The sequence below is a fragment of the Athalia rosae genome, chromosome 5, assembly GCF_917208135.1.
Source record: "Athalia rosae chromosome 5, iyAthRosa1.1, whole genome shotgun sequence".
NCBI classification, from domain to species: Eukaryota; Metazoa; Arthropoda; class Insecta; order Hymenoptera; family Athaliidae; genus Athalia; species Athalia rosae.
The window spans coordinates 12,322,330-12,346,820 of record NC_064030.1 but is presented as its reverse complement, the minus strand read 5'-3'; the positions used below and the strand labels follow the sequence as shown (position 1 = coordinate 12,346,820).

Below are 24,491 nucleotides of genomic sequence, written 5' to 3'. Positions count from 1 at the left end.
AGCTACGGGAAAAGATGAACCGGTAGTATATTCAATTACATCACAAGACATTACTTTTGCGCTAATCAGAACTACAGAAATCAAAATTTGTGGCTACACGTTCTTCAAAACAGAACATCCAAAACTGTTTATTTTCGAGACCAGCCGCGGAAACACATTTAAACAACCAGGATTATTACCGATCGAAAGCGTTAATATTTTTACCTACGTAAATTCCAAATTCATATACGTGGAGAAAAACCTCAAACAACAAATGACCGCACTATACAAAGACGTAATTGCACAGAAATGCGAACTTGAAAAACAAGTATTAAAAAACAGTCTGACATTAGCCACGATACTACCCGACGAATTTGCCTACAACTTTATGAACGGTCCAGGACACATGGCAACGGTCGCCGGAGAAGTAGCGCATATAGTCAAGTGTATACCCGTATCATGCATGGTGAGAGAGACGAAAGATTGTTACACCGAATTACCCGTTACTGTGAGGAACACGTCATATTTTCTAACCCCAAAATCCAAGATTTTGGTCAGCAAAGAAACACAGATCGAATGCAATCGAATGCTGGCGCCAATGTACCGCATTGACGATACTTGGTATAAATTCACACCGCATCACGAAGAGGTATTACCGCCCAAGGCATTACAGCACCAAACGCAGTATACCTGGAAATTTATCGACACAGACACAATGGCTACGAGTGGTATCTATGGGCAGAAAGATATTGACAGATTCCGTGATCACCTATCATTTCCCGCAGAACGACCCGCTATTCTGAATAACCTCGCAAGGGGCATGACCGGAAAGGAAACGTACAGCGATGAAAGCTCAATCTACAATCTCTTCGACGACAAAATGTTTGAAAAACTCGCGGACAACACGTACCGAAAAATATGGGGAGGTTTCATCACTTTTGGATCTTCAACGGCTGGAGTAATGGGCATCTTGATACGTCTCCGATTAATAAAAGTAGTAGTCGACACCGTTATCCATGGATACACACTACATCAGATCTATGGTTGGAGCCTGAAACTATTAGGATCTTTATGGTCTTCAGTGACCCACCTACTTATCTACCTTGGACACCAAGGTACACAAAAACAAGATAAGGAAAATGTAGAAAACCCGCTGATGCACCCACCAGCGATCTCAGTACAACCCGACGCACCGGAGCAGAGGGACGAGCTACTATACCCGCAGTTAACGCAGCTAAGGAACGATTTAAATACCAGAATAACGAACGGAGTTCGTCATTCCGAAATAAGGGGGGAGGTGTAACATCCCCACCTTAGACCGGGATATTTTTTTTCACTCTTGTCACGAGTTACTTCACCAACGTCCCAATAATGCGTATATTTACCACAATTAATTAATATATCATAATTATAAATTCTATATTTTAATAAGGTTGAACAATACAACTTCTCAGAATATGTTTCAATATACATATTTCAAATAATATAACCAGTATACAATATACTTTATTAAGTTCAGAATATAACAGACTTGTAACACCAGAGCACAACACTCGACCACCAAGTTGATTAGCTTATATACGCTGCAATATTCAGAGCAGCATCATTCTATGTAAGTAGTCAGTCAAGTCAATCGGACTTGTTTTACCATTTCAAACTCTTAGGAGTTCTTACTATTTCCAAATTATATCCAAACTCTTAGGAGTATTATTACTTTACTATTTCCACATTATATTCGATTATACAATATTCACATATTACTAATTATAAAATATAATCCAAGTTAAATTTCATTGAGTGAACTATTTATTCAATAAACCCTTCGATATCGAGAACGAGAGGACGAACCGAATCAAACTTGCCAACGACGGTATAACATCAACGTAAGTTCTATAACTCAATTATTCCAATTTACCCTACTCAAAACCCATTTACCATTCACCTAATTATCCGTGTTGGGCTGTGCTAGTGCGGAAGTAAGCCGACTTCTTAATGAGCTGAAGCCTCGTGCAGAAATAATGCTCTTTCCTAGAATTGGTATTCCCAACCAATTCGTACCCTGTGACAAGCGATAACCATAGAGTTGAAATGCGCTTTTCCCCATTCTTCCAATAGATGCCTGATATCCCACGTAGGAGACACAGAGCAGGAAGACGTATTAGAGCGAGACGAGCTAGGGCGGCTATCCGATCAGCTATTCGGCGCACAATTAGAATTGAAAATCAGAGAGCGTTAAATCCGATCGTTGAGGATCGGGATTCACCGCGCTTACCTTCAGCCATAATACAGCGTCCAGAGCAACCAGCGAATGTTGCGTTATACCAAGAAATTCAAGACTTTTTGGCAGCGTTAGAACGGGATAACGACGAAGGATACGAGACGTGTGATACGGAAATAATTCCTCGTTGCCCACCGGCTATACCAATATCAGAAGCTCGTAGAATCAATCAACTGCAATAGCCCGTTACGCCCTTACCGCTTAATATTCAAATAAAGTACAGTAATTTTGTTAACTCATAATCTTTATTCAAATACATTTTATCTTATTATTATAATTTTTGCCTTACCTTTTGTCAGATCCCTGACATCCCAACACGTAGTGTAAAGCGGCTTGCGTTTAGCGAGTCCATTCAGGGATCAGAAGGTCGCGAACGGGGAAATTAACCTTTCAACTCAGCTACCACCCTGGGACGTGACACTTCCTCTCCGGCTTTGAGTGGTTTGTTCCATGGACCGCTTGATTTCGGTGACGAGATAAGACGGAAATAATTTGGTCATTTTCAGTAGAGTGATATCGGGATAATGCTCGGCGCATGTTTGCAGCGTTTGAGGTCTGATGCGTGTGGTCGTGGCTTTGAACTCTGTGTCCAGTGCCTGAGCGATACGAAGGAGAGATGGTTCCCTTAGTCCCGTGGATTTCAATCTTGCTGCTACGTGTTGCACGAACAGCAGCTTGCACCGATTAACGTGATCAGTTATTTTTCCGAGTCTTCAAATCCGTTACTCCACGCAGACGAACACTGACCTCAGACCATCGAACGTGGTTTTCTGCATCACAATCGAGGGGCAATAGAGTTTTTGACGCTTCGCATAGGTGTGTCGAATGTCGAAATCACAGTTCTTTGTGTCTTCTTCATCTTTAACGTTTCGCATGGTGCGTAGTCTTCTATACCAGTCGACACATCGAATCGGACTGCGCGTTTTGCATGAGCTGAGGTGAGCTCCACGGTTCACTCACCGAGATCAATTCGCTCGTCCGACCACTGGGCACCCTCGTTACAGTCGAATTCGAAATGATCAGATATCTCATCTAACGAATCGGCGAGTCTCGACTACGTTGATGGTTTGAAGGTGATTCTTGTGGACGACGCGTTGCTGATCAATTTGATGATTGGTTCAAATTGTTCGTCTGTTCACAGTCCGAGCCCGACGTTTACTTTTTTCGTGAAAGAGCTGTTAAGCCTGTACGTAACCGATAGGAGGAGATTTATTTCAGATTTCTTTAGTGCTCTGGCGAATGTTCTGAAAGTCCTACTTGCCCATTGGCGGAGCAGATTTGGACGTGGCTATTGCTAGTAGTTGATACTCTTACGATAACCGCATACTATCCGCGTATACCACTGCTGTGACGGCTGGTACCCGTCAATCATATCAGCTGAACACATGTCAGTTTGATCAATGAAAGCAATATACGAAATATGGAAAAATCCGTTATACCCGATCTCCCGCCGGTCACGCGGCATCGTCTCATCTCACTAGTCTCGGCGCTCGAACTCAAGTGCATGATGACGTATGACACTAGCACCGGCACATCTGGAGGGTTGTCTGCTTGGAAGTCTTAAGAGTTACTGAGAACGCGCCTCTTCGTGTATCGGTCATTTTCGACCACCTGCGGCTTTCATGCACATCATCTGTTGCACAATAAATACGCTCCTTCTCGAACTTACTTCTAATTTATCATCGATGTTTCACACTTACTACGAAAGTGTCGTGAACGTAACGTAAAGTTCTGGAGCACCTGTGCAATTGTAGACGGACAAGAATTAGGTGCTCGGTAGCGTTTCGATAACGGGTGACGAGAACCATTACGAGATTTTCTGTATGCTGCGACAGTCGTGTGGTCAATGTATTTGGTGACGATTTTATAAAAACAATTAATTAAATTCCGATCGAACTCGCCAAATCCTTTAGTTCATCAACAAACCACTAGATGCAATCAGATCCAAGTTTAATTTCAAATTTACAAATTGTGTCATCAAACAAACAATGGAGGTAGTATGCTATGCTATATGGTGTATGTTTTTCATACATAATTACATTCGCTGATTCACTAGCTACAGGTTTCAACAAACATTGAGGATCTACGGATACACAAAAAGGTACATCAACTTGATATTTGAAGTTTCTGAATTTCAAGAATTTCTCATCCTCTGTAGGGATAACAACTTTGGTGTTATTCAAAGCTGCACACTCAACCATATCTGCGTTGAAATTATTCTCGTAATTGAAATTATTCAGACACCGGTCACATGACCAAGTGCGACATTTGTGTTTCGAAATTTGTGATCTTATCAATCTGAACAAATTTCGAATCCAAGCAAAGTGATACAACCTATCGTCTTCAACATCTTGCACATCACCATCACCATCACCAATACCGTAGATTTCGTTTACATTTTCGTCATCATCATTATCTTCGTCTACATCAATTGCAACCTCCACCGTACGAAGGTGAATTACCGGCTTGTCTGATCTATGTCTGCTCAGATAAAGCCGTACGATTTTCCCCTCCTTTTTGTCACATCGGTCTACACCGTAAACGTTGATCGTCAAATTGTTCATTCTTTCAAATTTTGGAATACAGTTCAAACACATCAGAAATCGCAAGCCGTCATATTTGAGCACCGAGCTGTAATGTGGATACGAATCTAGTGCGGTAGAATTATTACTTGCAGGGAAAAGAGCTGCAGTCACTGACCAAAATAAACAACAGAAGTCTGTGTTCCCTATGTTTACAACAGCTTTCTTATCTCTCATGTGTTTTGGTAACTCTGCGTAAGTGAATGATCCACCTTTTGGCGGGGTAAATTTGTTTATGTTCACAGATAAATTTATTATTTCTACTAAAGACCACCCCGAGTCTTTTTCTTGGAAGTCCTCAACTTTCACTCACAAGTTCTTCTTCACATTCTCGTCAAACCACTCGATCAAGTTTGTTGTTTGTAGAACCACAACATTTTTGATATTGAAGATTTTGCATTCCGCTCTGATTTCGGAATTTTCAAATTTGCAACACAAAACTACATTTGCCTTCGAACTATGGTTTCTCTGTACAGCTGTTTTAAGTCTTGCAATAATCAAAGTTTTCGAGCCTTTTGAAAAATACGTCAGATCCCTGTGACGCAAATTCAACGCAGCTCCGGTTCTGATGCGTCACTCAAAAGCTGTGTCCAAATCTTCCCACTGCACTCGATCGCTTTTTCTTTGTTTTTGCACACCTTTACCAGTTTTTTCTAATTGTTGGAACTTAACTTTCAAAGTCTTTGAAATTCCAATTGTTGTTAATATTTTTGTTATTTGCCCTACGGTCAAGCAACTTTTTCTTAAAATTTTGTTGAAGAAACTAATGTTCTGAGTTCCATATTTCACCCACTTCTGAGTTTCTGTCACCGATGATTCGTTTTCGAGGGGTTTGTAAGCTTTTTCCATAACGGAAATGAGTTTCAAACAATTCTCGGGATTCATATTGAAGGTGGTCTGTATGTCATCGAGTCGAAACGCGAAATGACCATCACGCATCGTTGGAGATCCGTATATATATAATACAACGGAGGTGGCTCCACATGCAGTTCTGAGAATTAGACGTTGGATTTTTTTTGTTTTTTGTTTTTTATCCATGCAACTCAGACGGTTAAAAGCGATAAAGTCAAAATCAACGATCTTGGATTCGAGAGTTGAGATTTGAACAGATTTAAGTTTACATCGTCAAGGGCTTTTGCTGCAGGTGGGACTACTTCTAGCGTCAAGTCACGAGGGTTGAGTTTATCGTAAACAAAAAAAATGAATCTATAGACACCATGAAAGCTTTGGTTGTGTACGTGTATTACTGCATCAGTTATCGATATTAGACGAAGCAGCGAGTTTCATTCCTAGAAAGATCTTCGAAGAGAGAAGAACTCGCGTTTTTTGAAAATTTTGACGAAGCTTGGGCGTTTGCTTGTATTTTCTATAAAAGTGAGAATAAAAAGTGAGACAAAAGGTAAATAATTGTGTTTTGAAGTGAAATCCTCAATTGTGCTTCTACTTGTACGTACGTTATGGCGGAAAATGTAATATCTTTCAACTTTTGTAGATCCAACATGAACAACAATGCCTACGTTTTGTTCGAGGAGGTGTACGTTCTCAGTGTGTGGGCTGCGGAACTGTCCCCCGCAACCATAACAAATTTGATAGAACGCGCCAGGGCATTGGCAAATATGCGCGAAAACATAAACAGTCATATTTATTTTATGGTGGCGGAAACGCTGTGTGCGTTTGGACAATGCATCGATGGGAGATTCATGTTCAGAAAATGTAGCAGACCGTTCGTTCTAGTCGTTCGAGGAATGGAACGCTTTAGTCTGGACGACGACGACGACGACGACAACGACGACGATCAAGATTTCGACGATCAAGATAGTCCATAACTTGATGAGGGGTGCTGCGCCGAATAATTTACGCAACACAACACCAGACGATTTTCTATAACCTAGTTTTTGATGATACAAGAAGTTTTTCAGTATAGTTCCAGTGATACAAAGTTGCCTCAGTACAGTTCTGGAAGTACGAGGTTTTGAAAGCTGTCTCACAATTAAGTGTGTGTAAATATATCGTAACGTCAGGTTTCCAGCCCCGTTACTTCGGCACCCAAATCTCCTAAAACTTCCTCCCGGTTTTCGTTAATATTATGGAAAACTACAGCACACCGAAAAAAATCACCAAGGCTGAATTGAAATAAGAGATATTCCGTACGTTAAGCTCACTTTCGTTGTTGTTCCGAATATGCTTTTATATGACCTGGGGATAATACCGACGAGTTGAGCGAAGGACGACCAACGGTAACCTCCAGGACCCTTTCCTCAAAGTATACAACTCTGACGTCATCCGTGCCAATCACGACACCGATGTGGACTCTCTAACTGTTAACCGGACAATCAGCTGATGATCGCCAACGCCATCGCCAACATCTCTCGCCTCCCAATCCCCCGAATCGCTACCGGCGTAAAGGACTGCAAGATGACTTGTCTACGATCTCCCGCTGGACGATAGGTGCATAAGACGCTCTGCTACCCACAACTGGATCCTACGGAGACGGCGTATAGGGTGGCATGGATCGAGTAGTGTCACCTCCCGTCCCGTAACTTACTGGCCAGGAGCCTGACCAAACTAACATCTACCGTTCCGGAACTGATCCCATCACTGGGTAAAACTTGGTAACCTCCCAAGATGACGTTCTGCCTAGAAAGACATGTAGGAGCCAAGGCACGGGTGAGCCCAGGCCTACATTTCGACTCCCGAGACGACATGGGATAGAGAGGTTGTTTTTGAAGACGAGAACTCCAAGTGCCTGATTCGACGCAGCCTTGGATGGCCTTCCGAACGTAAACAGCCAGCCGGTCAGTATTCAAAATCGAGCGCGGCCAACGAGGAAGCATGGATGGAGACGTCTGAATAGAGGATAGGCACCGAAAAGGCAAATTCGATTGTCATCCGAAGAATTGTGTCCTACACTAATGTGGCCTAATTAGGAGAGGGAAACGCAAATCCGGGCGATTTCCGAGAAAAGAGATCTCGGACATTAGCGCTCAACTCGTCCTACTCTACGATACATCGCTGAACAGACAGGACGTTCATAGTTAGATCCTTTCGCAACCGTTGAGATCTTTCTTTTCCGATTTCCGCAATCTACCGTATCTCTACCGTTTTTCACCTCTGTTCTATCGCTACCGTTGAATTTAGATTCACTCTCGTCCGCCCTTCGGCGTCAACAGTTCATATAAAGTTAGAGTCACTAGTTGAAGTTGTAAGTTGAAATCTGTAAAATCAGTGGGTGCCGAACTCCTTCAATAAGGTAAGGTTTTCCACCTTCTGAAAGAGGCACGTAGTAGTCAAGTGAGGCTTGGGAATTGCCTTTAAGTATTTTGTAGTTTATTATATTTTTCGTAAGTCAGTGGATACGAGCCCCACTGCAATTTGGTACGGTCCGGTCAGTTTTACGTATTCGAGTAACACCACATTGCATTCAGTGCTGCGAAGCCAGAAACCGTAAAAGAACGATAGACGATAGTTTCCAACCTTTTGATGTTCTTCGAATTCACGAGCATTTCTCAATTAACATAAAAACGTAAGCTTTAATCAAAGTTCGTCGAACGTACACGGAAATGGCGGAGAGGCCTAAAAACTTGGATTAGCATATTTTTTTCAGAGTGGCGGAGATTTCGTGTCTTCGGAAAATGCATCGATGGTACTCGGATTATTATAAGACGCTGCGAGCCTTTTTTTTTGATACTTGAACAGGGTGATTTTTTCGCCGGCAGAAATTTGTTCGACCTGCCCACTTTGTTCAGTTGTGTTGAAGTCATGATATTCTGATTTTTATTTGTAATTTTCAGCGTCCAGATTTAACGCGAGCACTAAAAAGTTTAATATTTTGCAGTTATTGTTAAACGTTCAAAATCATTTTTCTACGTTTCTACGAAACTCACGTGGAAAATGTCGGAGTTGTGGGTTAAGTCTCTTTGCAAGGGTAAGAAAGTCAAGTTAGAAATCCTTAATTGGTTATGAAATAAAGTAACCAACGCCCACGCTCACGCATCTACATCGTGATCAGCCGAACTATTGGTTTGTCCCCCGACAGGGGGATGTGGGAAGGTGCGAGGGATCGAGGACCCAAAGTTTTTCTCATAATATACGCGTTAACGACGCTGACGATCGCTCTACGGAAAAAGATATTTACGAATCCCTTTCGTCTCGACGATAGCGAGAAAGAAAAGGGTAGAGAGGAGGCTGCGGTTCGAAAACCGTTAGCGGTTTTTCAGAAAAACCGTCGCTATGTTTCGAGAAAACAAAATAGCGGCCGCGCGATGACCGCACATTGAGGGCTACCTCGTCAACGGGGGAGGGGAATCGGTGAACCGGCGGTTTGCATCTCAGCTAGATTGTGGGTGATGTAGAAATTTTTCTCCAGAAGCCCCCTGTATAGCTACTTCTGGTGTCTACTAGTAATTCAGTTTTTTCTAAGATGAGGTCTTTCGAATTTATTTTGATTGAGGGTAAATTATAGTTTGTATGGGCTGGATTAAGTTCAAGTTTTGCTGTATGAATTTTTTCGATTATTCCGAATTTCGACGTGATGCTCGAATTTCTCCCATCGCCGAGGGAAAAACATCTTGTTTCCCGCCTGATTTAGTGTTTGATTACCGTTTTTTGGGTTATCTTGTGTTTCTCGTTCAGCGTTATCATATTTCCGTTTTCTACAATCGCGAATCAAGTGTCCTGACTTTTTACAATGGTCGCAAGTCAAATGAACGTGAGGGTAGGTTTCAGAAGATTTAGTATAAGATCCGTTATGACAGGAATTTGATCGTGGTTGTCCATTGCTTGGTCGTGCTCTGTATTCAGTTATGACGTGATTATCTTTTTTGCAGTAATTGCAAAAGTTTCCCGTGCTGTCAATTGATTTGTGGGGTTGATAAGCTTCTCGATTGTTCGGCTTTGAGTAAGCAGTCTCAAAATGATTTGAGTTATTTCGTGGAGTACTTCCGTTGAAATTTTGAGTAACATCACAGTCTTTCGTGTTTATTTCTCTTAGATTTTTGCTGAATTGTTTAAATTAGGGAAATTTACCTCTGTTTTCTGCTAGTTCAGCTTCCCTAATTCTGCTGAATCTAAAAATTTTTTGTCCACGCGAACAATAGCGATATCGGCTAGGAATCCTCGGATAAAACAGTTCATCGCGGAACGACGAGCGAATAATTTTTTCGCTCTCGCTAACGGTCCACCTTCACATTCGATTTCCCTAAGTGTTTGAGTCATGTGTTGATATATTCTAAAATTGATATCTGTGAGTTCGTCCTCTGGTTCGTCCTTTGATTTTATTCCGATATCTTGGAATTTTTGTATCCATAGGTCTACTGGTTTTTAGGTTCTCAAATGTTCTTGAATGAGGTCAATTAGTTCGTCTTCTGTCTGTACGTTAGCTTTGTTGAATCGATTCAAGGCCTCGCCTTTGCATTTGGACATCAATATCAATATGACGAATTGTTCTCCGCAACTAGGGATTAACGCTTTTGAAGTCGTACAATAATGTACATATCGTTAAACGGATCATCCATCAGAACCACTGAATTCGGGTATTACTTTAATATAATCTCTAATATCTAGTTTGATACTGCCGTCAGCTCTTATTGTTTGATGATTCATGGAGCTGGTTAACTTACTTTCATTGGTTCGTTTAATACTGACATGATTAATTTACTTAATGCGTAAACTTACTTTATATAGATCTGTTCGACAGTTAAAGATATGAAAGGCGATGGTCTACGAGGAATGGTTGAATATCTGCGATGGGTGCTGGTTGGTTTCCGTCGGATGCTGAGATGTGCTGGATGAATCTGCGGTGTCAGTTCCGTTCGAATTTCTTGAAGATTTTGCGATGATTCAGTTGAAGCTGATGATCTTCTTGATGATCTTGGGTTGATAGTCTTACGAATTTTTTTTTTCAATTTTTTTTTTTTTAAATCACAGTCTTTTGTTCTTAAAGTCGTGAAAAAGAAGTCCAATATTTCCGTTTTCTGATTATTGATTCATTTCACTGTTTTTCTAATTTTTTTTTTTTTTTTTTTTTTTTTCATTGCTGGCTGCCATCCCGACGCTGCCACCAAATTCATTCAGGATAGAGCTGTTACGTCTTGCAAGTTACTCGAATGATGACGGGGTTCATCGACTGAATTCGGACGTAAAATACTGGAAAGAATCTCCCTCTCTCGCCTAGTGAGTCTTTGGTCGCCAATGCACCTGGTCGATACGTCAACGCACTATCGAATCACCACGTTACCGTAGTTACTTGAGGATTTTACCAGCCACTACTGAGCACAGTTGAAATAAATGATGAAGATGGAAATTATTATTTGAACAGAGTTCATTTGGATTTATTCACATATGAATATTATCAATGATGAAATAATTGTGATGTAAAATATTTTTCATCAGGTTCACTATTTTAGGTTTGTTTTATCAGAGTTCATTCATAAACTCAAATAAAACTTAATTATGTAGTGAAGATTATGACTTGAAACAATAATTTGTAAGGTTTAGAGACTTTGGAAAATTGTCTGAGTTTTGATCTGGATCTAAATGTTAGAGAGAAACTGGTGTTCTGACGATTTAGGTCTGGAGTGTTACTGGAATTCTGTTGGTTTAAGTCTTGGGATCACTAGTGTTCTGAAGGTTTAGATCTTGAGTGAGAGTGGGATCTGCTGAGACCGGGTTTTTATATGAGTGAGATAGGAAAGTTTTTCGGGGGGGGTTGAATTTTGGAGAACTGAGTGGGCGTGGAAACATGCTATTGGTTGATTTGGATCTTTGGAAAAGATGCTACGCAGTAGAAATGCTGTGATTGGGACAACGCGAGGGCTGAAGGATGAACCCTTGTACCCGGGCGTTCGCCTGATTTTTCTGGGATGTGGGTGTTGAGTGTTCCCCGTTTCTTAGGACTTAATTTTCGTCGAACGGTTCTTCAGGATTTTGGGTGTCCATTTCTACGGGTTTTCCTGGTATTGTAGTTCAACGGCTATCTCAAGTGGTTGCACGTGCAGCTGCATAGCTATGCTATCCGCTTGACCATATTGCCCACATATTTGGAAAAGATGTGTACTGGAGTCTGGGGATAGGGTTTATGGTTTTTTAGACTACCTGATGCGTTGTTGCTCATCCTACATTATTCCAGAGTATTCGTAATATAGTTCAAAACGGTCGGAATACTATAAGGAAGGTTCTTAAGAGTTAGATAGTAATTGTCCGAGTAATTGAAGAGAAGACGCTGGTGCATGCTATTGGGACGTAACACCACGGTCAATTTGAAGGTTAGGTACATTACTTGAGATGTGAGGTACCATCAGAAACGTAAGTGTTTTCAGGTACCTGTTGCATCGTGATTGTATGGTTGCCCTGACGTATCTTTTTGTAGTTGTCGATGCATCGTTTAAAGCTCCCATGTATATTGGATATTTCTTTATGGTTAGACTCATAGTGGCGGCGAAGTTTTTGGCTATGAAATTGTCCATGGAGCAGGTATCAATTAGCGTACGCCATGTGATCAGGTCTCCGCCAAAGTTTTCATGTTGATGCTAGCCGTTACCATTAGCGAGCTCATTCGTGTATCCATTATAAATGACTGCCTGTTTGCAGGTTCAATTCCAGCCAATTCCAGTCGCACGACAAGTGTAACAGGGTGTTTGCACTCAAAGCATAAAGCATCTGCATGCAGTATAAGCCTACAGTAAAATCAATGAACTTTAAGCATGCAAACTCAACAAAAGAAAATTGGCTAAAGGAGACGGTTAGAGTCACCTACGACTTCGGTCCTGCGGTTCCAAAAAGGTTTATTACTCTCATTTTTCTTTCTCATGCCAGATGTTTCATTGCTGCTGGGAAAGTCCAGAGTCTTTCCCATGCCTAAATTCTTTAAATTATAAGTTCAAAATTTCCCAGGTCAGGGAGAGGGATGAATTATCATAGTAGGTAAACGTCACCGCATCAGGGTTTAACCCCGGCCAGGCTACCCCACTCTGCGTAAAAGAGTATTGCTGGGCCTTACCTCATTCAAAGAACTCCCCTACTCGAATAGGAGAGTTTTTTGATTTCTCTAGCCAATCAAGAACCCGATAGAACCGGGCGCAACCCGGCACGCAGCGACGCAGGTGGCACCCGCAGGCCGACATTACGCCGCCCAGACCAGCCGGTCACAGAGCCATCAGACTACCCATACCCGGGCTGAGTCGCCGCCACGCCCAGCAAAGCGGGTGTCTTTTGCACGCCCCGCCGACACCCGAATTGAGAAGCCGGACCCAAACTTTCACGCCGCCAGCCGGCCGGTGCGGGATCCCTCTCCACCGCTACAAGGTCCCTCGCCATCCTTTGGGTACCGCCCCGTCGGCACCACCTCGGAAGCTTCATACGCCGGACCCGACACCACTACGCTCCGGGACAGCACGTCGCCGCTCCGCTTTAATTATCCTTTTAATAGGTCCCTACCGCTATAATTACCGCCTTAAAATTTAACTTTCTACTATTACCGCTCTAACTTGTTTCTAGTACCGCTTCAACGTTTACTATTACCGCTCTAACTGCTACTATTACCGCTTTAACTGCTATTATCACCGCTTCAACTTATTACTATTACCGCTTTAACATTTTGCCATTACCGCTTCAACTTTTTGCCAGTAGCGCTTTAAGATTTCCCCTGTATCTTACCGCTTCGATTAAAAAGAGAAATATGTTCACGCAGTGCGTACCACTTCTTTCGTTCCTGGTTATCTCTTTTCAGGTACGAATTCTACTATCGTCTATCGCTGTCCCTCCCGCAAATCCCACTCAGTTCGAACTATATTTGATTTTTTCTTTTCGCTGCACTTTAGCGCTGCGTTTGTTCCAAATTTGAATGTCGCTTACTGCTGTCACTCAGGAACAGTATCGCCCTTTGAAACTTCCGCACACATGATCTAGCTCGCTCGATCGTTTCGTCTTCTGTTTACATTTCCGCTTTAATTCTTTTTCTTCCTACCCTGCTCGAAAGTGCGTGGTTCGTCGCTGCTTTCGGGGACGTAAGTGCTACTTTTTCTTCCTACTACCGCGCCATCACTTAGCAGGGAGCAAATACTCATTTGCCGGGACGTAAGTTTTGAATCTCGCGAAGATAAAAACTTTTCCCCACCTGGGCTCGAACCTCGAACGTCTGAGTAAAAATCCGCAACGCTACTCACTGGTCTAGCCGACGCTCATAATCATTGAGTTCAATTTTTTAATATTCTGGGCAACCATGGGAGGAATAACCCATGCGGCTACTTTCTCCAAAGCCAATCGATCAAATTCAATATTGCATTGCGATGATTTCGATGATGATTTGGAGGAAAAGCAAGAAGAGGATTTTGGGAATTCAGAGCCATCTACTCCCGGTAATCGAATCCTTTCTCCAAACTTTGTAACGGCCGGTGAAATTGCCCTGAATCGGAAACGGAGTTTCATGGACAAGCATCTAGTAAAAGTTTTTCAAAATCTGGAAAACTCTAAAACACCAGCGAAAAAAACGAAAACCTTATTGTTAGACCATGACCGACGATCTGAGACCATAACCTCAGAGACTTTCAATAATCCACATTCCAATATTGATCGGATTTCATCTTTTGTAAATTGTACTCTCAGTAATTGTGTTTTTAATATTACACCTTGCTCGTGTAATGAAAATGACCGTTCCCGAATAAAAAAAATAAAGATTGAATTGTTCCTACTTTTCTTGATGATTTGGAAATAGACATGAACACGCGATGACAATAATTACGTGCGAACGCACTTGCGCACGCAGGGACGTAAGTGAGACTTACTATGCTATGCTATGTGCTATTCGGACCCCTCTAATATTACCGCTGTTCCTTGAAATAATTTTATTTCCACTTGCCGCTGTCCATTACCGAATCATACCGCTCAAAATATCGCCGGTTTCTCATGACGTCTGTCATCAACTTACCGCTGTTGTAAATCTCTCGTCACCTATTATATATCGCACATGTCCTCTCTTACCGCTGCTAATCCCTCATTGTATGCGAGCATGACCGCTCGTGCTCTTGTTGACAACAGACAGTTGCACAGCTGATCTGTCCCTTCGCTCACCGCTCGTGCCCATACCGCTATCACGTGCCCGCAATTTAGTTTCTGCTATAGTACCGCCACGGTCTCATCATGAATTCCCCCAAGTATCGCTGCAACCCACCGTCTCGTACCGCGCCGTGCATCCGAAATACCATCGAGACCCAAATAAAATAGAGCAAGAACGCCGTCCCTGACAGCTGATCGCGTATTTCCTAAAGGAAAATAGATTTCCCGCCGTTCCGTAAAAGACTATCGCAATCAATCCGGTTACCTTTGCTAAATACCGCCAGTAAATGAAAGTAGATGTATTTATCGAATATTGAACAGTCACTACCACCTAGTCGGAGATATCTTTGTTACACTCGTTTAACGCCATGGTAATAACCCAACTGAGCTACGAAATGTAAAACCCGATTCGTCTAGCAACCAGCCATCATGTCAATTTCGTGTTTATGTTCCGACATTACCTACCGCAATCACTAAGTCTCTCGCTATAATTGTCCCCGGTAGGCACAGAGCAATCGGCCTTGCCGGCCTCTTCCGGGGGGGGGGGAAGAGTTGTGACGTTGCATTTGAGATTCAACGTCCCGGTAGCCACCTAACTGAAGCAGATAACGAAATTACGGCAGAAAGACGTCCGAAATATCAGTCTTTGACAACTGGTATCCACGTTACAAAGCACAGTACGGAATTCAAGACAAGATCTCTGGTTCAGCGCGCCGTGAATATCAACGACCATGGTTGGTTCCACGATGAAGTATGCGGACTTGGCCTATAAATTCTTGTGCGTTAAAATCAACAAAGACGTCGGCAGACCAATGCGAAACACAAATTACCCGAAACATGGTTTGAAGCCTTCCGCAGAAACTGAGAAATCCGCATGGTACGTGAACCATCAACGTGAGGTGAGATCGCGGCTCTTCGAGAACACGTCGGGGCTCTCAACTCTTTGGGACCTAGAGGTGTACTCAAAAAGTTATATGGAGGTTATTCGATCCCTCCAAATCCAGTATTGGAGGTTGCCTTAGTGACTCATCGAGTCCAATATTGGCCATTGTTCTCCACTTCGAACTTCATTCTGTGAATTTACAGTGTCCGCACAGCTAATTGTTAGGGGGCCTTGTCTCGTCTTTACACTCACTCATTGGCCTAGTTTACAATGCCGTTCTGGTCTCGGATGCGCTAGACTTCTGCCACCATGTCCTTGTCCTGGAAGTTCATTACTTGTGAAAATTTTTGACGGGTACGTACGGACATATAACAAATTCTCCTTGTCACACCTGATCCTGCGCCACCATACACAGTGCATATGACAATTGGACATCACCTCAGTTACTTGAATTTAGAGAGTTCGGAAGATATTCGGATAGAACTTGTACATACAGGGTGAATCCTTCAACTCTGTCAACCCGTCAGGGGTATGTTGGGGCTGCTCAGACAAGCATTTTGAGGTAACACACTTATGGTCGGAAACTCCTCCTAACGGCTGTGGAGGGCTTTGGAGTTTTGTTTTTTAAATTTTTAAAAAAATTTTTTTTTGTTTTTAATTTTTTCTTTATGGTACCCAGTTTCCCTCGCGTGACGATTAACTGCAGAGAAAACTTGCCTGTGGGGAAAAGGTCGGTTTGGGAACCGTTCACGATACCAGCGTTGCGCAGCGAGTGAATTGGAATCATTGGCGCGGTACGCATAATGCACATCTGTTAGCTCGACCCAAGTAAGGCGGTTCATAATTACTCGACTTGTCATTGTACCGATGAGACACTAAGAAGTACGTTGTTTAGCGCGGAACAAACCATTGCGTTCGAATCCGAGCGAAAGTACGAGCAACCCCTGGGTACCAGAAAAAATAAATAAATGAATAAATAAATTTTTAAAAAATCTTCAAAGCCCTGCACAGCCGTTAGGAGAAGTTTCCGACCATAAGTGTGTTACCTCAAATTGCTTGTCTGAGCAGCCCCAACATACCCCTGACGGGTTGACAGAGTTGAAGGATTCACCCTGTATAGTGAAGCCACGACAAGCCGCTACGCTCCTGCCCGACCGACCTGCCGTAGTCTCATTTTCTACGCGCTATGTTTTGACTAAGGGCAAGGTCAAGGCGGCTGGCCATCTAGCGGTGAGTTACGGGACTTTGTCTGGCGCGAACTTCGAGAGGTCTTTTGATATAGAGCATAGCTAATTGTGTTACGACTTATTTTTCCACTCATTCCATGCGTGTCACAGCTCTAAAGTCTGATATGAGTCTTCATCGTTTGTTACTTCGAGAGTCTAGACTTTCAGGGACGATCTAAATAGATGTATGGTAAGGTGATACAGAAGATTGTACTATTTGTTTGTCTCTCAATTTTTCCACTCACCGATTGATTTCATTTTTGCGAATGAGTGGGAATCGATAACGATTGGTCGTCGACCGTGATGATTCAATGTTGTAATACCCCCTGGGGTAAAATTGGAAGTTTCTTCAGGTATACGAAAACGATTGAAATGCTCATTATTGTTGTAATTATGTGCAACGTCTCGTTCGAAAATGATATCATACTTAGTGGTATCAGTTATGTGAAAACTTCACAACGTTGGAAATTATTTAAAAAATGGCTGACCACGCGGTCTCTCTACCCCTTGCTCCTTCGGTCTTCATATCGTTCATCGTCAGGTGGGGAAGTTACCAAGTATTTCGATTGTTAAGATGATTACGGGATATATTCAGGAATTCTTCAGGGGTGGGTAGTAATCATTATCAACACTAATCAACAGTAATCATCATTATCACAAACAATCAGTTATACTACACGTCCCGTCCCCGATGATGACATATCTGGATGTTTGGGGATCGCGATAACTTGAATTTTATTCCATTTGATCACAGCTTTCTTCATTCACAATGACAATTTTTTTTGCATATATTACTGGCTCTTGTTCTTACCACGTAATACAGATCGTGTAAACTGATCTGGGGGCTTTTTCATGGGCCTCTTTTGGAATTTAGCGAATGTTTTAGAATTTTGAGACCAATTCGCGGTTCTACGAATGGTGTCAATATCGACCCTGTCTTTGAAAGCGGCTGATACTGCCGCATACCTTACACAGTAAGATGTGAACTCCTCAGTATCTGACCCTGCATTCATCAGTAATGACTTTATCCAGATGCCAATAGTTTGCACGGTCAAAGGTTCATGCGACTTAGCTGTTGCATCAAAGAGCCTCTTATGATCGCATCTCAAGTCTTTAGTATAATCTATGATTCAGTGCCGTGCCTAGATACAATAACGCCTGGAGCAATGTTTACCCATGGCGCCCTCGTCGTTATAGGTTCATAAACATATTTAAACTTCTTCAAAATTCAATTTTCGGGCTCTTATTCTGGCAAAGTCATGAACAATATCGCTGTGTCAGATAGAACTGCATAATTTATGTTTGATCAATAACGTCGCTTATTCCACCAATCGTTCTTGGCTCCTTGATGATCGTAAATAATTCTCGAATAATTTTAATTTTCAAAAACTGCGTTTTCCAGAAGCCACAGATACGAGTAATGTCAATAAAATGCGTAACGCAACTACTTTATTCGGAAAGACGGTTGTGAGATCCAGATTTCTTTTGGTTGACTTAAAACATGAAATGGCTTCATTTCGCGATGCAGCAGGCTTGATTAGTCCATCAATTCATCACACAAGTCTATGCCGTCGATATTCATGCTATCTCCATATGTTGATGATACATGTGAGTTCTTGCAGTTTCGCATGATTTCTTTCTTCCTTATAGATTTTCAACCAAATATGTAATACAAAAAGTTGAAATTATGATTGCGCTGGTAATGAAGTAAACCGTTCTTTCAGAGACGTCACAGCTGTGTCAACGAGGAAATAGGAAAAGTTAATTTTATCTTCGAGTTTTGAGTTTCTGATAAATTCATCCGGCGCTCTATCGTCGAAGTGACGTTTTCTGCAAAGAACACGGAAGTGCGTTACACGGTAAAAATATTGACTCTACTTCTAGATCAATCGCCCTTACTAATGCTTTATCTCATACCTCAGAATAATTTTCATCGGATCGATGCCCCGCAGAGAATGTGATCATATCCTGCATAATCTGATTGCCTTCAGAAATATAAGAAACGTGGCTTTGTAACATTTCGGAAGCCAAATTTACTTCACTCAAAATATCGTGCCAGATTACAACGCTGTAAATAAATTTGAAATCGCTAATTGCACCTGCTGAAGATTTCGATTCATGCTGTGTGAGATTATCCCTACTCGTGTCGATAGATATTTCCAACAAAGCAACATACTTTCCCGAGTTGATATTTCGAAGGTTCAACAGCCTCGACCCTACCTTTCTATCTCAAGTCGTGACCAGCCTCAAAAGTAACAGACTTGTAATGGGTCTTCAGTACCTTCCGTCCGTGAGTAGAACTGGAAAAGAACGTGAATAATTTTTGAACCAGGCTGAAGAATCCTGTCTCCAACTCTAGATTCTAGTGGATTTTTTTTCGATCATAGTACTGCTTCGATTTTTGTCCAGCGCTTATGAGGTTTTGACGAGCTAGTTTTTGTACAACATTTAGACGTGTCGTCATTTGCATCAAATACTCGTTGTGTAATGAAAGTATGAAATGTATTTGAATAGGACGCGCGTTGTCACGTTGGTCAAGTGTGAGCTGTAGATTTAGACATGACTCTGGCGGTTCAAGGTAATCCTTGCTCAGATAAGGACAAGTAATGACACTCTGGGGAAGACAATTGATAAGTCAGGACGGGAGTGCGCTCGTTCTCCAGTTTACTGTAATATTCTACAACACGAGGCAGTAAATTCAGTGCGTTCCATTGAACGGCGGCTGAAATAAAAGAAAACAATGTAAAAATAATCATCAGTGACGATTAACTGTAATTAATCCGATAATATTTTATAAATTAAACAAGGACTTACAACAATTTGAAGAAGAAAACTTACCGGATCGCCTGTACTGAGTACGAGCATCGACACCACAGCCTCCATCATAATTGACTCGACGTACCTGCAAATAAAGAATAAACAAGTTAAATAAATGAAATTTCCAAGATATCATAATCGTACCCGATGAGGACGTGGTTTTTCTTCATTACACGGCTAACTTTGGTCTCACCTGCAAAGGAGAAATCATTGATAAGATAAGTGAAGTGTATCATAACATTATTACTGCTATTATTATTATTATTTATCAGAATGATGCCTCTCGAATTTTTTCGATAACTTTCGATAACAGTTGTGCGTCGATGAAGGTTCTTTGTCTTCCATTTCCTCGCCAGAAGATTGACGTGCAATATTTCCTTGGGAATCTGGTGTTCGGGAACAATCCATATAAGTGTATTGTAAGGTAATTCAGAAGATGTTACTATTTGCTTGTCTTTCAGCTCCCCCACTTGCAGATTAATTTCACTTTTGTGGATAGGTGAAAACCAATATTGTCGTGTGTTTACTGGTTGGTTATCAACCGTGGTGATTCGGTGTTGTGGTACTGGAGTGAAATTAAAAGTTTCTCCAGGTATATAGAAACAATCAGAATGTTTGACCATCAATTTTTCCATACTCTTTTCCTCCTCTGAATCTGAATGTTCAAGTCGTAATGGTTCATACAATTTATTTATTTGTCCTTTGTTTGTCATTTGATCGGAAGTTGCATTTGGTATTAATTCAGGACTCCGCAAATCACTAAGTTCTTCTGACTTAGATTTTGAATTTAATTGAGGGTTTACCGCAGAATTCAGCTATCTTGGCTTGGGTTTTAAATTGGATTTTTGATTTAGCGAGGGTTTCAGCTCAATCGGCTCTGATTCTGAATCGGATTTGGATCTGGCGAAGGATCGAGCTCAATTGGGACGGATTTCGAATTTTGTGGTGACTCTGTTTCTGCCTTCTTAGAATCAGATTCAGTGCGTATCCTACCTGAGTAAAGATCCGCCTTCTCGGAGTTTGTTTGTTCTTTAAAAGGCCTGATTGTTAGGGTCGGTATTGCTACGGGGATATCGCGTTTTGTTGTATTTGTGGCTCTCATGTATGCTGAATCGTTGACAACTTTAACGACAGCATCACCGGTTATGATACCCTCAACTCTGATACGTGGTAAATATTCTTCGATGACTTCCAGATTTGCCCCTTTAACATGAAAGGGTACGTTGAATCTAGCGGGGATACTGACGGCTTTACCTGATCCGAATGGTAATTTAATATCGTCCCATTCTAAACAAATATTGACGTAATTGAGACTGGCTTGACTTTGAGTGAGGAACTCGGATCCCAGAACTGCAATTTTTTCAATCAGGAAATCGTTGTCGACCACATGGAAAGTAATTATAGAAGCTAAGATATTAATCGTGACAAAAATGTGGTTTTATGGTCTATTGTTATTCTACTGGGCTTCAATATTTCCTCTCAATTTATGCGTGTTTTGGAATCAAGCGCTTCCTTTATTAATAAATTTGGATTCCTATCTCAAAAAGTTGATGACCGATCGAAAATTGAATTACGAGATGAAAAATCGAAATATGAAATGAGCTGAGTGTTGCTAGATACACGCTGTGAAATAAGCGAGTACCGATTGGTGCCGTTGCGATTTGTATGTGGGCCGAGTCGATTTTGCGAATCAGATTGGTGCCGTTGCATTATGCGTGTGGACCAATTTGACTTTGCGAAATGTGTGAATTCTGCCGCTGAACGCAGCTGATTTTTTGTTATTTCGCTGATTGGTTGCGTTGAAACCTTAAAATTCGTTATAACAAAGCAAATAAATATGAATATGATGATGTTCACGATAACCAAAATTATCGATTCAAATTTGGTTTACGAAATGACACGCGTCTGTGCGAATGGCGGAAATTTGAAGGCATGAAGTTGGAATTTGAATGACATTGACGAATAATCGACATTTTCAACAGATAAAGTGGTTGATTAGAAATTGATTATTTGATGAGCAAAAAAAAATAAACAGTTGTAGATTTAAAGATAATGAATATCATATCACAGGAAAGCAAAGCAAGAAAAGCAATAAAATGCAACATAATCATAAGATATAATGTAAGAGATATAATAAAAAAGCGACACTCAATGAATCAGATGTGGAAGCCCACGATTTGAATGACGAAGATGGAATCAGATCAGTTTGGAATGAAAAAATCATTTGATAGATGTGATCGTCCACCAGAAATTTTTTGGAAACTTTGCAGCATACGTTCATGTAATTGAGTTTCAAAAACGTAGCATGCCACACATTAACATGTCAGTATTTTTGGCACAAGATGATGGAATAACGACGAAGAAGGCGATAGACTACTACATTTCTGCGGAAATTCAAGATGAAAACGAGAACAAAAATTCAGACGATATCGCGACGATACATATGATACATGGGCCATGTGGGTACTGGTGGATAAAAAACGGTAAATATACGTAACATTTTTGGAAAGGGTGCAGAGATGGAACATGACTAACTAAAAATAGTCATCCCTACTATAGGTGATTCATTTATTCATTTGTTTTCTATGGTGTTACTTCATTTTCTTCATTATTTTATTCACTGATTTCACTTATTGGTTTTCCTTTTCTTTGATTTTTCTTCTCTCTGGTCTTAATGATCTTATTTATGAAAATTAATAACGTGATGTATGAGGCTGAAGATGCAGGTGGTGGCGGCGACTGTCTGTTCAAGTGCCTTGCATTAGCCTTGAACCAGAGAAGCCATCTTAAAGTTCGCTAGGAGGTCGTAGAACAGGTCATCTGGTCTGATGATAAATTTTGGGTACAATACGGTTGGGATATTGCCACAGTACATAAATACCGAACGTATATGGGGCGATCTGGGGTGTACAGCTCATCGGTCGTGTATCGTGTAGCGTTTGAATGTTTTTTCGTGAATATTGTGGTAATTCGGATGTTGGAAAATAAAGAATTTGTCAGGGGTGAAAATCGAACAGAGGATACACAAGTCTTCCTGTTCTTTTTCTGCTTTTCACTGACCAAAATAACGAGCGGAACAGGGATACCCTTATGAAGCTAGCCCCCCGAAGTGATGAAATTATTTGAAAAATTGCTACGTATTGCTCGATGTTTGCTCTTGATTGCCCTCTGTTTTATGTTTCTGCCCCCTTCTTGTATCAGAGTTATGAATATTCAAAATTTGGGGGGGGGGGGGGGGGGGGGGGGTCAACTTCCGCCCCTCAACATCAAAATTAGGAATATTTTTTCATACAAAACTTGTCCGATTTCGTTTGCTCTTGAATGCCCTATACTTAATTCCGTTTGCCAGTCCTTTGTTCACGAGAAGAATAACGAAAAGGGTCCTCTAAATAATAGTTGGACAATTGTTTGTCATCGGTCTTAGGTTCGCTTGTTATTTCTCAATTCTAGAGACTTAACGAAGCAGAGCATTTGAAAGTGGTCAAATCATCCAATTCCAAGGATAGAGTCAAGTAGAGCAGTTTAAATCATTTGGCTGTACTTTCGAGAGCGTCCCTTCACCAATTTTGTTCTCACTTCGCATAGAGCTCCATTTCTACGTGAAATTGATTCATACCAAAGGATTTTTGGCGCTTCCTACAAATGAAGGGTTCACGAATTCAAACAACACTAATGAAATATGAATATTGAATCAATTTTGTTTCTACAATATTCTGATGTATTAAATTGTAATTGTTTTTTTTTGTTTTTGTTTTAGTTATGCATTTTCAGATTGCATAGGAAGAGAATAAACGTAATTGACATTCCAAATAAAGTGATAAAATGGATTAAAATAGCCTGTCAATAAGATAGAAATCTTTAGTTGTATCGGAATAATGTGATAGTAGGTTTTGTCAATGAGATCGAAATTGTCGATATTTATGTGTAGCCGTTATTCGTGTGAAGCATAAAAAATCGTTGGGTATAAGTTGATTTCTCGTGAAAATGGAGCTCTATGCTAAGTTAGAACAAAATCAGTGGGGGGACGATTTCGGAGGTTCATCTAATTATTTTTCGTGATATGCATCGATCCAACTTTGTTTATTCTGGAATGCCCTGCTCAGTTTCATTTGCCGTGACTCCTTTATAGAAATGAAACGAAGCGGAGCGCTTTAAATAAAAATCACATCATTTTTTCCTTTATGGACTAATATTATGGCTTTAATCAGTTATACCTAATACAATGTTGCTTTGTCTGTGGGATCCGAGGCTTACTTCAATCATCTGAAAAACAATACTTCAAGTGACGAGGGGAAGCCGCTCCGAGTTGACAAATTTTTATCAGACATATGCGTTCCGTTAGGGGTACATGCATGCATGATTGATGCATTATTGACGCGTGCATAATACCGCTCGTAACAAAAACAACGAGAACTTATCGGCCTCTAGTTTCGAGGAATCGCGAATTGTTTTTAATGTTGACGATCATGAGAACGAATCCAACACGCTCGCAATATCTCAAGACAAAAAAGTTGAAAGAGTAGAGTCACCAGGTATGAATTCACTGCCCAATGCTGATAATATTTTCAAATCGCCGATGTCCGGATAAAATGAACCTATGGACACAAATAAAACTGAAGATCTTATCTGTCTAAACATAGCCAATGATACCGAATTGAATGAACGGCACGAAATCG

General features: G+C 41.2%; 1 protein-coding gene across 1 annotated transcript; it reads right to left on the bottom strand.

The window, feature by feature from the left end:
- Positions 1 to 16,411: 16,411 nt before the first annotated feature.
- Positions 16,412 to 23,036, bottom strand: LOC125501064. Its single transcript, XM_048655870.1, has 4 exons — positions 19,960 to 23,036; positions 19,837 to 19,900; positions 18,916 to 19,720; positions 16,412 to 18,828 (listed from the first exon to the last, which is right to left on the bottom strand). Exons 1-3 carry the CDS (start codon positions 20,526 to 20,528, stop codon positions 19,697 to 19,699), a joined length of 657 nt encoding a protein of 218 aa, XP_048511827.1. The 5' UTR covers positions 20,529 to 23,036; the 3' UTR covers positions 16,412 to 18,828; positions 18,916 to 19,696.
- Positions 23,037 to 24,491: the final 1,455 nt, after the last annotated feature.